At 40.2% G+C, this 15,312-nt stretch overlaps 1 protein-coding gene across 3 annotated transcripts in view; it reads left to right on the plus strand.

Moving 5' to 3' along the window:
* Positions 1-15,312, plus strand: part of NBAS (NBAS subunit of NRZ tethering complex) — a 390,542-nt gene that overhangs the window by 231,523 nt on the left and 143,707 nt on the right. For all 3 annotated transcript variants that reach the window (XM_005576512.5, XM_074012306.1, XM_074012305.1), the window contains 2 exons: positions 1,720-1,833; positions 2,162-2,285. In XM_005576512.5, the coding sequence (XP_005576569.3) occupies positions 1,720-1,833; positions 2,162-2,285 (238 nt within the window). The remainder of the gene's footprint in view (positions 1-1,719; positions 1,834-2,161; positions 2,286-15,312) is intronic.

A 15,312-nucleotide genomic window follows, 5' to 3' on the forward strand; every position in this document is an offset into this window, starting at 1 on the left:
GCATTATTTTCCTGTCAAATACTGTCCTTATTACTGGGAATATGGTGGAGAAACACTTCAGTCTAATTCCCTTCTCCTGTGGAACTTATATGTCAGCGAGGGAGACACAGAAAATACATATTTGTATAATAATGTAATGGCACGTGATAACAAGCATGACAAAGATTACATAAGCAATGTAGGTAGATCCTGAGGAGTGAAGTTCTGATTGAGATGGAGAAGTTAGGATTTTCAGAAAAGGAGTCACTTTGAGCAGAAATATGATTGAACCAAGGAGAACAAATACAAACCCTAGCTCCCCCGTACTGGGGCAGCACACTTGACATCTGCATAGAACATAAAAGGGGCCAGTGTGGTCTGAGCTGAGTGAACAATGGGGAGAATGGTAGGAGATGAGATCAGAAGGTGGTGGGGAGGCCCATCATTGAAAGCCACATGTAGACTGTGATAACAACTATAGATTTTGTTTTAAGTAAGATGGAAAGCTTTTGGAGAATTTCGGCAATGCTGTTGTATGATCCAACTTTACTTTTACTATGCTCATTTAAGTGCTGTAGAAAGAGAAGAAAACAGACAGTGGAATCAGTCCTCCCAATGAGAGAAGTGGGTAGTTTGAACCAGGGTAGTGACAAAGGCAGTGAGAAGAGGTTGGTTTGGGGATGTATTTTTTAGACCTGCTGGTGGTCTGGATGTGGAAGAAAGAGGAGACCTAAGGACGGTGGTCCCTACAGTTGGATAAGTGAAGATGCCGTTTACTGAGACGCTATTAAATCTCAGCTGTAATTTTTATCATTTGCAGTGGCAGCTTCATCGTTTACCTAGACTATGCTTGGCATAAAGTAACCACAGTAAACCTTGGAGGAATGGGTGAATTCCTTTTACTTGCCTTTCCCAGTAAGGAGCTTTGCAATCTATTTGGAGAGAGCAAAACATAAAGACAGTTATCTATAATCTAGGCATACTACAGTTCTTGCTAATCTGCAGTGCTGGTAACAAGTCTTAAAGCCGTGTGTGGGTGGTAGTTGTGAAGGAGATGGGGATCATGAAAGGGACACAGTCATATGATCTTGCATCCATCTGGCAAGGATTCAGCAGGTAAGGTCTGAACTGGGCCTGGAAGGAAAGTTAGGATCTCACCGGGCAGTTGGCATGGCAGGACCCTCACAGTGGGAGAAAGACATAGAAGCGGGTAGGATGCATAAAGCGGGCAGTTTGGTTGAGGCGGAAAGTTAGCCTTTAATGTAAGTTAACATTTAAAAACCTCAAATGATATTCCACGTAGTTTAGTTGTTAGGCTGTTGGTTGTTTGCCTCGTTCAGAGCTACTAAAGGATTTTTAAGCAGAGCAGCAACATGGACAAGATGATGTTTTCGAGTGGTTGTTCTGACTGTAGTGTAGAAAACTCACCATGTGAACAACACTGACTGCTTCAGTGTTTCTCATTCATTGATGTCAAAGTGACCGGGAAAAGAAAAAGGCACTGCGGGGTGGGGTTGATGTGCTGCTCTTCGCATGTAGTAGTTATCCTTTATTCTCTGCTGGGTGTCTGTGACTCTGGCTCTCTTTTTAGGTCATGGGAAGCGCAGGAGGCATTCATCAGTTTCTCCTGAAATCAATCTTTTCTTCCTCCCTCTCTCCCTTCTTTCCTTGCTTTTACTACTTCTACCTCCTTGCCTTCTCTTTCTTTTTATCCATTGTTCTTTACTTTTTTCTTTTTAGGGTCAAAAATGTGGTGGTGCATATCAAATTGGAACTACAGCCAATGAAGATCTAGAGAAACAAGGATGTCATCCTTTTTATGAATCTGTCATCTCAAATCCTTTTGTCACTGAGGTAAGGACAGTGTGTCTAAGAACATAGATACAACTGTCATGCTGTTGTAGACAGCAGAAACAAAAACTAAAATTTTCCTGAAAATGGGCTTTTTATCTTGGTTCTTACTCATGTTAATCATTGGTTTTTACATGTGTTTTTGGTATATATTATGACACATTATGAGATTAAAATCTGTTTAAAAATGTTTCATAAAAAATATGCTTTAGTTTCTGAGCAGTTATTCAGGTCACCAGAAAGCATAACATCCTATAATTGTGTTTTGTAAGCATATATTTGTAGGACAAAAGGCACCCTATTACATAGTGAAACTGCTTCTTTTATCTAGTCTGGAGGAACCTATGACACTTATCAGCTTGTTCCAGTGGAAAGTTTTGCGGAAGTATTGCTGAGAACTGGAAAACTGGCAGAGGCTAAAAATAAAGGAGAAGAAGTATTTCCAACAACTGAAGGTAAGAGAGAAGGTTCTAGTTCCTTGACAGTGTGTAACTCTAGGTGTACATTGTTAGCCAAGAATGTACGAATGAACAAGAGTTTAGAAAAGACATTTTTCAGTTTGAATTGCATAACTTGACACCATCATTCATTCATTCATCCATTTATTAATTTTGTGTAAAACATTTATTGAGAACCTACTGTTTTCAGGATTTGTACTTATATTGAGGATTTAAAGGGATGAATATCATTCCCATCTTTAACTGGCTAGTTATGTAAAGTGATTCTCATAGTGAATGGAAAAAATGCTCAATAAAATTTATTTCCTGATTTTATGCTTAATAGAATGTAGATCATATTTGATCTTCAGAATTTTCTGCTTGGCGGAATATCTTTCCATGTGGAAATTTTTGAAAAGAATTAAATGCATGCAAGTTTACCAAAGACAGCTTACAATTTATACCTTTTTTCCCTTTAGCCTCCTTCTTTTTAAGGTTCTAGGATAGTTTCTTTGACTGTGTCTTTTCAGTTCCCCCGCTCTCTGCTCTCCCATCCTTAGAGAATATCTCATAATTCAAAGGCTGCTGGAACTTCAGCTATCTTGTCTATATTTCAGATATAAGTGAGGAGGAAAAGGGTGACGGAAAAACAGTTTTCTTGAAAGTCCTATCCACAACTTGCACTTATTATTTTATTACTTATTAGTACTTTTTATTGTATTACTGGCCACCTCTTACTGCCAATAAGCCTGAGCGGTGCTGTCTGTTAACTGAGCACTTTGCTATGTAAAATAAAATTCGGAAAAATGCGTACAAGGAACAGAACTGCTAAATCCCCCCAAAAGCTGATACTATAGTTTATTTTTAGATTTTTTTTCTATCACTACTCACATGCTGCTGGGGCGAGGAGAGGCAAATACCACTTCCCTATCCACTGTGCGGGTCCCTTGAACACTAGAGGTTTTTACTACGTTTACCATATTTCTTCGATTCTGAGATTCATGTTTTTCTATCTGTCCCTCCGTTATCAGGGCATGTATCACAGTTATGGATATATTTATGTTTCTTTTCTTCTCCAAAAAGCTATTATTAAATTTATGGCACATCTTACAATTGAAATTGAGTATATATGAAAAGTATAGTCGTGTTTCTCTTTCCCTGTTTAATTATTATTTATTACTTCTTGCTGTTCTTTTCTTTTTATTGTCTTACATCAGTTGGCCCATGGATTAAATATGATTGGTTATCAAGGTAGTTTGTACAGATAGAATCTGAGCCCTTAAGAAAATACTAGGTTGGATGCAGACCTGTTATTTGGCATAATAATGGACTGAAGTAATAACCAGAACATTCGCAAACATTGGTTTATACGATATTTTTATTATTTAGTGTGTAAAGTGTGAGCATACCTTATTTTATTGTTCTGTGCTGTATTGCACTTCGCAGATACAGTGCTTTTTTAAAAATTGAAAGTTGATGGCAATGCTATGTCAAGCAAGTCTATCAGAACCATTTTTTCAACACTGTGTGCTCATTTCATGTCTGTGTCACATTTTGATAATTGTCACAGTATTTCAAACTTTTTCATGATTATTGTATCTGTTACAGTGATTTGTGATTAGTGATCTTTGATGTTACTCTTGTAATTGTTTTGGGGCACCATGAACTGCACCAGTGTAAGATGTAAACTTAATTGATAAATGTGTGTGTTTTGACTGCTCCACTGACCAGCCATTTTCCATCTCTCTCCCTCTTCTCGGGTCTCTCGGTTCTCTGAGTCACAACAGTATTGAAATGAGGCAAGTTAATAACCTATAATGGCCTATAAATATTCAAGTGAAAGGAAGAGTTGCACATCTCTAAAGTAAAAGCTAAAAATGATGAAGCTTAGTGAGGAAGCTGTGTTGAAAGCTGAGAAAGACTGAAAGCTAGGCATCTTGCACCAAATAGTTAGCCAAGTTGTGAATGCAGAGGAAAAGTTCTTGAAGGAAGTTCAAAGTGCTGCTCCAGTGAACACACAGATTATAAGAAAGCAAAACAACCTTATTGCTGGTGTGGAGAGAGTTTTAGTGGCCTGGATAGAAGATCAGACCAGCCACAACATTCCCTTAAGCCAAAGTGTAATCCAGAACAGGTGCCCTTTACTGCCTGTAATTCTGTGAAGCCTGAGAGAGGTACGGAAGCTACAGAAGAAAAGTATGAAGCTAGCAGAGGTTGGTTCATTTTGAGAAATTGCCACAGTCACCACAACCCTCAGCAACCACACTCCTGATCAGTCAGCAGCCATCAACATTGAGACCCTTCAACTGCAAAAAGATTAGGACTTACTCAACGCTCAGATGATGATTAGCATTTTTTAGCAATGAAGTATTTTTCAATTAAGGTGTATGCAGGATTTTCTAGATATAATGTTATTGCCTGCTGATTACACTACAGTATAGTGTAAACATAACTTTGATATGCGCTGAGAAACCGATTAATTTGTGTGATACAATTTATTGCAATATTCACTTCATTGCAGTAGTCTGGAACAAAACTCACAGTATCTCTGAGGCATGCTTGTACATGTATGTGAATTTGAATACATCTCATGTAAAAGGTGTGGTTTACAAAAAGGCAAAATAATGGAAGCACATGGTTAAAGGTCTTAAAGATGGCTGCTTTCTTGGAGTAGACCCGCTGAAACTGATTGCTCAGTGTATTGAGGCTGCTGATCTTTTCGAGTGCTGTTTTTGGAGAAATGTTGAGTATGTAAGCAATTAGGCCCTTCAGAGGTGCATATTTCTGGGTTAGTCAGCCTCCTCTTCATAGAATCCTTACAGTGCTCAGCCATCTTTATGGTAGTTGATAACTAAATGATGAGACATCAAAGTGATCTTGAGAAGTAAAGCAAATAGTGAGATTTTCTTGTGGAGCTTTATGGAGTGGGGGAAACATACTTGAAGATGATCAGGGATCTCTTCCAGTTCCCTTTCTAACCGTGTGGACATTATTCACTGGAGGAGAGGTCCTCGAGCCACCTGTGTGCTAGGCCCTGTCCTAGGAACTTGGAATATAAAGTTGGAGACATTGTCCCTGTCTTCAACGGGCTTATAAAAGAGTTGGGGAGACAGACAGATGTGTGTGTGATCGGCACTATGACAGGCAAACTCAGAGGCACTGGGATGGTAGAAGTGGCAGCTGAGGGAGAAGGTGTTGTGAAGAGGCTTTCTGAAGCAGCCGATATTTGACTTGGACTTGGAAGGATGAATAAGGGAGGAAGTGGATAGAGAGGTGGGTTTGGGGCAAGAAGAAATGGGATATTTTAGGAAGATGGAGTAAAATTCATAGAGGCAAGAAGATTTAAAAATTTATGATTTTTCAGGGATTTGTAAGCTATTCCAATACGTGGAGAGGAAGGGTATGTGTGGCCAGCCAGTGGAGAGATGAAGCCATAGTAGGCTGAGAAGAAATGCAAGGCTTTGTGAGTGAATTTAAACATTTTGAAGGAACCCTCTATCAAAAGCTGTAGGGATTTCAAGCAGAAGAATATCATTCCATTCTTCTTTGCTTCCATTTTCTTATCTATAAAATGAGCATAATAGCCTGAATGTTCTGTCCTGGGCTGTTGCTCTCCAGTGGCACCCTGATGGGCTCCCACATGTGTGCCTTCGCTCAGACTGGTCCCCTGACCTGCATGATTGTCCTCACTACCACCTTGCCCTGCAGTCGATCCAATTCAGATTTCACAATTTTTTCAAACTTACCTCTGTAGTTCTCCTTCCTGGTTACACTTTAGAATCTCTTAGGAATTTTTTTTTTTTTTTTTTTTTTTTTTTTTTGAGATGGAGTCTTGCTTTGTCCCCCAGACTGGAATGCAGTGGCAGCGATCTCCGCTCACTGCAAGCTCCGCCTCCCGGGTTCACGCCATTCTCCTGCCTCAGCCTCCCGAGTAGCTGGGACTATAGGTGCCCACCACCACGCCCAGCTAATTTTTTTGTATTTTTAGTAGAGATAGGCTTTCACCGTGTTAACCAGGATGGTCTCGATCTCCTGACCTCATAATCTGCCCGCCTCGGCCTCCCAAAGTGCTGGGATTACAGGCTTGAGCCACCGCACCCGACAGGAAATTTTTAAGAAATACTGTGGCCCTAGAATCTGTTTTAGGTGATTTTTTTTTTTTCCCCAGAAACTCTGGAATTGGGCCTAGGTTTTTTTGTTTTGTTGTTTTGTTTTGGTTTGTTTGTTTGTTTTGAGACAGGGCCTTGCTCTGTCGCCCAGACTGGAGTGTAGTGGCATGATTGTGACTCACTGCAGTCTCAACCTCTTGTGCACAAGTGACCCTCCCACCACTGCCTCCTGAGTAGCTGAAACTACAGGTGCGCACCACCATGCCAAGCTAATGTTTGTTGTTGTTAATGTAGAGACCGAGTCTCCTCATGTTGCCCAGGCTAGTCTCAAACTCCTGGGCTCAGGCAATCCTCCATCTCAGCCTCCCAGACCACGCCTGGCTCATACATCAAGTGTTTTCTAGAAAACCTCAGGGGATTCAGTTGTGAAACCATAGTCAAGACTATTTGGAAAGTTTCACTTCAGATATTAGATTCTCCCCAGCCTCGTGTGTCCATTCTTCATACTGAGACTTAACTGTCTGAGCTTCTCACCAGGCAGCACAGAGAAAGCTCCCTATGTCTTTTATGGCTGTGTGTGGTCTCTTCAACTTAAGGTTCAAACTCTGAGTAGCACATCTACTTCTCACTCTTTTATCCTCACAGCTGTGAGGATTTTCTATGTGGTAGGTGCACAATGAATGTCTCCTCACCATGATGAAAGTACAGCATGTCTATCGGAGTCACTGGGCCAGTGAACTGAGCGTATGCTCTTAGTGTCTGCATCCTAGTGTGTGTACTGTTCCTAGTCATGTCTATGGGATTTTAAGGGCCTGCAGTGATTTTTTGTCTGCCCTGGTGTTTCTTGAGATTATATTTTCTGACAATCAGATTTTAATATTTCACCAGAGAAAGAATCTAAGTCTATTAAGGAGTTAAAAATTTTAAATGTCATTGAATGATAAAAACATTTCAGAGCACTTACGATTTATATTAAGAAAACGTATTACTATACCATCAATATTAAATATAGAGGTGATTTTAATAATAATCTCTTTTATTTACATTTGGGTTTATAATTTATGAAGCATTTTCATATTCCCTATCACATTTTGTATATTTTGATAATTCCAATATATCTGGAACAGTTACCTTTGGCTATTTTATAGTATCAAATATTTGTCAGAAACTCAGCAGAATTGAAGAGTGATGTAGGTTATAAATGACACAGATTAAAAATTGTGGTAAAAAGGTAATTCTTGACTTTAGTTTAGAAGTAGGTCATAATAAAAATTAAACTTCCTAACATAATCTGACTTTTTAGAACTTTTTAATAAAGTTGATGAAAAGATTTTTATGGAGACTAAAGAAAATTGGTCATTATTTATTTAGCTAAATGAATGATTTAATGGCTAATGATTTCAAAATCAATAATAAGGGCAACTTTCCTCTGTGAGTTTCATTCTGGAATTAAATATATGAGAGTGCTTTCCAGAGGCACTTACTTTGCACATAATTAGCCCTTGAAGGCTTAAGCAGTTTTATTTTATTTTTTATTTTATTTTATTTTATTATACTTTAAGTTCTAGGGTACATGTGCACAATGTGCAGATTTGATACATAGGTATACTTGTGCCATGTTGGTTTGCTGCACCCATCAACTTGTCATTTACAATAGTTATTCCTCCTCATGCTATCCCTCCCCCAGCCCCCGACCCCCTGACAAGTCCTGATGTGTGATGTTCCCCACCCTGTGTCCAAGTGTTCTCATTGTTCAGTTCCCACCTATGAGAGAGAACATGCGGTGTTTGGTTTTCTGTCCATGTGATAGTTTGCTGAGAATGATGGCTTCCAGCTTCATCCATGTCCCTGCAAAGGACATGAACTCATCCTTTTTTATGACTACATAGTATTCCATGGTATATATGTGTCACATTTTCTTAATCCAGTCTGTCATTGATGGACATTTGGGTTAGTTCCAAGTCTTTGCTATTGTGAATAGTGCTGCAATAAACATATGTGTGCATATGTCTTTATAGTAGCATGATTTATAATCCTTGGGGTATATACCCAGTAATGGGATCTCTGGGTCAAATGGTATTTCTGGTTCTAGATTCTTGAGGAATCGCCACACTGTCTTTCACAATGGTTGTACTAATTCACACTCCCACCAACAGTGTAAAAGTGTTCCTATTTCTCCACATCCTCTCCAACATCTGTTGCTTCCTGACTTTTTAATGATCGCCGTTCTAACTGGTGTGAGATGGTATCTCATTGTGGTTTTGATTTGCATTTCTCTGATGTCCAGTGATGATGAGCATTTTTTCATGTGTCTGTTGGCTGCATAGATGTCTTGTTTTGAGAAGTGTCTGCTCATATCCTTTACCCACTTTTTGATGGGGTTGTTTGGTTTTTTTCTTGTATATTTGTTTAAGTTCTTTGTAGATTCTGGATATTAGCCCTTTGTCAGATGGGTAGATTGCAAAAATTTTCTCCCATTCTATAGGTTGCCTGTGTATTCCAATGGTAGTTTCTTTTGCCCTGCAGAAGCTCTTTAGTTTAATTAGATCCCATTTGTCAATTTTGGCTTTTGTTGCCATTGCTTTTGGTGTTTTTAGCCATGAAGTCCTTGCCCATGCCTATGTCCTGAATGGTGTTGCCTAGGTTTTCTTCTAGAGTTTTTATGGTTTTAGGTCTAACATTTAAGTCTCTAATCCATCTTGAATTAATTTTTGTATAAGGTGTAAGGAAGGGATCCAGTTTCAGCTTTCTACATATGGCTAGCCAGTTTTCCAAGCACCATTTGTTAAATAGGGAATCCTTTCCCCATTTCTTGTTTTTGTCAAGTTTGTCAAAGATCAGATGGTTGTAGATGTGTGGTGTTATTTCTGAGGGCTCTGTTCTGTTCCATTGGTCTATATATCTGTTTTGGTACCAGTACCATGCTGTTTTGGTTACTGTAGCCTTATAGTGTAGTTCGAAGTCATGTAGGGTGATGCCTCCAGCTTTGTTCTTTTTGTTTAGAATTGTCTTGGCAATGCAGGCTCTTTTTTGGTTCCATATGAACTTTAAAGTAGTTTTTTCAAATTCTGTGAAGAAAGTCATTGGTAGCTTGATGGGGATGGCATTGAATCTGTGAATTGCCTTGGGCGGCAGTATGGCCATTTTCACTATATTGATTTTTCCTATCCATGAGCGTGGAATATTCTTTCACTTGTTTCTGTCCTCTTTTATTTCGTTGAGCAGTGGTTTGTAGTTCTCCCTGAAGAGGCCCTTCACATCCCTTGTAAATTGTATTCCTAGGTATTTTATTCTCTTTGTGGCAATTGTGAATGGGAGTTCATTCATGATTTGGCTGTCTGTATGTCTGTTATTGAATGCTTGTGATTTTTGCACATTGATTTTGTATCCTGAGACTTTGCTGAGTTGCTTATCTGCTTAAGGAGATTTTGGGCTGAGACGATTGGGTTTTCTAAATATACAATCATGTCATCCCAAAACAGACAGTTTCACTTCCTCTTTTCCTAATTGAATACCCTTTGTTTCTTTTTCTTTTTTTTTTTTTTTTTGAGACGGAGTCTTGCTCTGTCACCCAGGCTGGAGTGCAGTGGCCGGATCTCAGCTCACTGCAAGCTCCTCCTCTCGGGTTCACACCATTCTCCTGCCTCAGCCTCCCGAGTAGCTGGGACTACAGGCACCCGCCACTTCACCCGGCTAGTTTTTTTGTGTGTATTTTTTAATAGAGACGGGGTTTCACCGTATTAGCCAGGATGGTCTCGATCTCCTGACCTCATGATCCGCCCGTCTCGGCCTCCCAAAGTGCTGGGATTACAGGCTTGAGCCACCGCGCCCGGCCTGAATACCCTTTGTTTCTTTCTCTTGCCTGATTGCCCTGGCCAGAACTTCCAATGCTGTATTGAATAGGAGTGGTGAGAGAGGGCATCCTTGTCTTGTGCCAGTTTTCAAAGGGAATGCTTCCAGTTTTTGCACACTCATTATGATATTGACTGTGGGTTTGTCATAAATAACTCTTATTATTTTGAGACACATTCCATTAGTTCCTAGTTTATTGAGAGTTTTTAGCATGAAGTACTGTTGAATTTTGTCGAAGGCCTTTTCTGCATCTATTGAGACAATCATGTGGTTTTTGTCATTGGTTCTGTTTATGTGATGAATTATGTTTATTGATTTGCGTGTGTTGAACCAGCCTTGCATCCCAGGGATGAAGCCCACTTGATCGTGATGGATAAACTTTTTGATATGCTGCTGGATTCGGTTTGCCATTATTTTACTGAAGATTTTCACATCGACGTTCGTCAGGGATATTGGTGTAAAATTCTCTTTTTTTGTTGTGTCTCTGCCAGGCTTTGGTACCAGGATGATACTGGCCTCATAAAATGAGTTAGGGAGAATTCTCTCTTTTTCTATTGATTGGAATAGTTTCAGAAGGAATAGTACCAGCTCCTCTTTGTACCTCTGGTAGAATTCGGCTGTGAATCCGTCTGGTCCTGGACTTTTTTTGGTTGGTAGGCTGTTAATTATTGCCTCAATTTCAGAGCCTGTTTTTGGTCTATTCAGAAATTCAACTTCTTCCAGGTTTAGTCTTGGGAGGGTGTATGTGTCTAGGAATTTATCCATTTCTTCTAGATTTTCTAGTTTATTTGTGTAGAGGTGTTTATTGTATTCTCTGATGGTTGTTTATTTATGTGGGGTTGGTGGTGATATCCCCTTTATCATTTTTTATTGTGTCTATTTGATTCTTCTGTCTTTTCTTCTTTATTAGTCTTGCTAGCAGTCTATCAGTTTTGTTGATCTTTCCAATAAACCAACTCCTGGATTCATTGATTTTTTGAAGGGTTTTTTGTGTCTCTATCTCCTTCAGTTTTGCTCTGATCTTAGTTATTTCTTGCCTTCTGCTAGCTTTTGCATTTGTTTGCTTTTGCTTCTCTAGTTCTTTTAATTGTGATGTTAGGTGTCGATTTTAAATCTTCCCTGCTTTCTCTTGTGGGCATTTAGTGCTTTAAATTTCCCTCTACACACGGCTTTAAATGCGTCCCAGAGATTCTGGTACCTTGTGTCTTTGTTCTCATTGGTTTCAAAGAACTTATTTATTTCTGCCTTCATTTCATTATGTATCCAGTAGTCATTCAGGAGCAGGTTGTTCAGTTTCCATGTAGTTTTTTTTTTTAGTGGTTTTGAGTGAGTTTCTTAATCCTGAGTTCTAATTTGATTGCACTGTGGTCTGAGAGACAGTTTGTTGTGATTTCTGTTCTTTTACATTTGCTAAGGAGTGTTTTACTTCCAATTATGTGGTCAATTTTAGAATATGTAGGAAGTGGTGCTGAGAAGAATGTATGTTCTGTTGATTTGGGGTGGACAGTTCTGTAGATGTCTATTAGGTCTGCTTGGTCCAGGGCTGAGTTCAAGTCCTGGATATTCTTGTTAACCTTCTGTCTCATTGCTCTAATATTGACAGTGGGGTGTTCAAGTCTCCCATTATTATTGTGTGGGAGTCTAAGTCTCTTTGTAGGTCTTTTAGAATTTGTTTTATGAATCTAGATGCTCCTATATTGGGTGCATATATATTTAGGATACTTAGCTCTTCTTGTTGAATTGATCCCTTTACCATTATGTAATGGCCTCCTGTGTGTCTTGATCTTTGTTGGTTTAAAGAGTGTTTTGTCAGAGACTAGGATTGCAACCCCTGCTTTTTTGTTTTGCTTTCCATTTGCTTGGTAGATCTTCCTCCATCCCTTTATTTTGAGCCTATGTGTGTCTCTGCACGTGAGATTGGTCTCCTGAATACAGCACACTGATGGGTCTTGACTCTTTATCTAATTTGCCAGTCTGTGTCTTTTAATTGGGGTGCTTAGCCCATTTATATTTTAGGTTAATATTGTTATGTGTGAATTTGATCCTGTCATTATGATGTTAGCTGGTTATTTTGCCCATCATTTGATGCAGTTTCTTCATAGCATCAATCGTCTTTTACAATTTGGCATGTGTTTGCAGTGGCTGGTACCAGTTATTCCTTTCCATGTTTAATGCTTCCTTTAGGATCTCTTATAAGGCAGGTTGGTGGTGACAAAATCTCTCAGCATTTGCTTCTCTGTAAAGAATTTTTTTTCTCCTTCACTTATGAAGCTTAGTTTGGTTGGATATGAAATTTTGGGTTGAAAATTCTTTTCTTTAAGAATGTTGAATATTGGCCCCCACTCTCTTCTTGCTTGTTGGGTTTCTGCCGAGAGATCTGCTGTTAGTCTGATGGGGTTCCCTTTGTGTGTAACCTAACCTTTTGCTCTGTCTGCCCTTAACATTTTTTCTGTTATTTCAACCTTGGTGAAACTGACAATTATTTGTCTTGGGGGGTTGCTTTTCTTGAGGAGTATCTTTGTGGTGTTCTCTGTATTTCCTGAATTTGAAAGTTGGCCTGCCTTGCTAGGTTGGGGAAGTTCTCCTGGATAATATCCTGAAGAGTGTTTTCCAATTTGGTTCCATTCTCCCCATCACTTTCAGGTACACCAATCAAACTTAGATTTGGTCTTTTCACATAGTCCCATATTTCTTGGAGGCTTTGTTTGTTTCTTTTTACTCTTTTTTCTAACCTGATCTTCTTGCTTTATTTCATTAATTTGATCTTCAATCACTGATAGTCTTCCACTTGTTCGAATTGGCTACTGAAGCTTGTGTATGCATGATGAAGTTCTTGTGCCATGGTTTTCAGCTCCATCAGGTCATTTAAGGTCTTCTCTACACTGTTTATTCTAGTTAGACATTTGTCTAACCTTTTTTCAAGGTTTTTAGCTTCCTTGCGATGGGTTAGAACATGCTCCTTTAGTTCGGAGAAGTTTGTTATTACTAACCTTGTGAAGCCTACTTCTGTCCACTTGTCAGAGTCATTCTCCATCCAGCTTTGTTCCATTGCTGGCAAGGAGCTGCGTTCCTTTGGAGTAGCAGCAGTGCTCTGGTTTTTAGAATGTTCAGCTTTTCTGCTCTGGTTTCTCCCCATCTTTGTGGTTTTATCTACCTTTGGTCTTTGATGTTGGTGACCTACAGATGGGGTTTTGGTGTGGATGTCCTTTTTGTTGATGTTCATGCTATTCCTTTCTGTTTGTTAATTTTCCTTCTAAGAGTCCGGTCCCTCAGCTGAGTTTTCTGAAGGTCCACTCCAGACCCTGTTTGCCTGGATGTCACCAACAGAGGCTGCAGAACAGCAAATAATGCAGAACAGCAAATATTACTGCCAGATCCTTCGTCTGGAAGCTTCATCCCAGAGGGGCATCTGCCTGTATGAAGTGTCTGTTGGCCCCTACTGGGAGGTGTCTCCTAGTTAGGCTACACGGGGTCAGGGACCCACTTGAGGAGGCAGTCTGTCCATTCTCAGAGCTCAAACAGTGTGCTGGGAAAACCACTGCTTTCTTCAAAGCTGTCAGACAGGGATATTAAAGTCTGTAGAAGTTGTCTGCTGCCTTTTGTTCAGCTATGCTCTGCCCACAGAGGTGGAGTCTGTAGAGGCAGTAGTCCTTGCTGAGCTGTGGTGGGCTCCTCCCAGTTCGAGCTTCTGGGCCACTTTATTTACCTACTCAAGCCTCAACAATGGTGGACGCCCCTCCCTCAGCCAGGCTGCCACCTGGCATTTCACTCTCAGACTGCTGTGCTAGCAGTGAGCAAGGGTCCATGGGCATGGGACCTGCCGCACCAGGGAGGTGGGAGAATCTCCTTGTCTGCCGGTTGCTGTGACTTTGGGAAAAGCGCAGTATTTTTGGCGGGAGTGTCCCGTTTTTTTTTCAGGTACAATCTGTCATGGCTTCCCTTGGCTAAGAAAGGGAAATCCCATCACCCCTGCACTTCCCGGGTGAGGCGACGCCCCGCCCTGCTTCATCCCACCCTCCATGGGCTGCACCCACTGTCCAACCAGTCCCAGTGAGATGAACCAGGTACCTCAGTTGGAAATGCAGAAATCACCTGTCTTCTGCGTCGATCATGCTGGGAGCTGCAGAGCAGAGCTGTTCCTATCCGGCCATCTTGGAATGGAGAGTTAAGCATAGAGTGCATCTGATTTTGGCCACATAACTTGCTTAGACAATGCGTTATATTCAAGGTTTGAGAACTGACATTACAAATTAAATTCATGCACACTGCTGAATGTAGAGCAGGTTTTATTTATTTATTTATTTATTTATTTAATGTTTAATGGCAAAGTCCCTGTAATTCAGTCTCTAGCCAATATTACATGTTGTGCATCCCAGCAAAACTTACTTACCATCTTCTCTAAATATTTTGTCAAATATTGCTTCATATGGTTTGTGGAGTCCAAGGCTAAGAAGCTTCCAATATGGGTTTTGATTTCCACTTCATTAGAATCTCTGAGTCTGGTTGAGGGCTGCTGAGACAGTTTTAGTGCCCAAGGGTAGAGTGGAGACTCATGTTCTCCACTGTCCCCATCAGTTCCCTACAATTCATGTTAGTTAGGAGAGCCCTGGGCTAGGCACTTGGGTTATAGAGATTAATGCCTGGAATTATTTGTGTGGGAGAAAAAAATTCATGAGATAACTTCAACAACAATTGTTTCAGGGATTCAAGAAGAGAGATTCCTTTGCTTTCCATCTCAAGTCATATGGAGAGCGGTATACTTGATGCTTGAGATTCTTCCAGTCTTGAAGCAGCTGGGAGGCCATGGGTTTAGTGTGGCCAGAAACTCAGCTGGCTGAGTGCAGTGCTGGAGACCAGGCATATGTAACTTGTCCAGAAGCGTCTTCTAGGAAACCCCCTTTGGGGAATAAGTAACGGACAGGGAGCTTAAGCATTTGACACGGTTTTCAGGGAGGATTTCTTTCTCTTTTCTTCCCCAGCATTTTTGTTGACAAAATTTAAAATTCACAGTAAAGTTGAAATAATTCTACAGTGAACTCTCATTCACTCCTGTTCATTCTCCGTTCACTCCCGTACACTCCCAT

Source organism: Macaca fascicularis, chromosome 13 (genome assembly GCF_037993035.2).
Source record: "Macaca fascicularis isolate 582-1 chromosome 13, T2T-MFA8v1.1".
Classification (NCBI taxonomy): domain Eukaryota; kingdom Metazoa; phylum Chordata; class Mammalia; order Primates; family Cercopithecidae; genus Macaca; species Macaca fascicularis.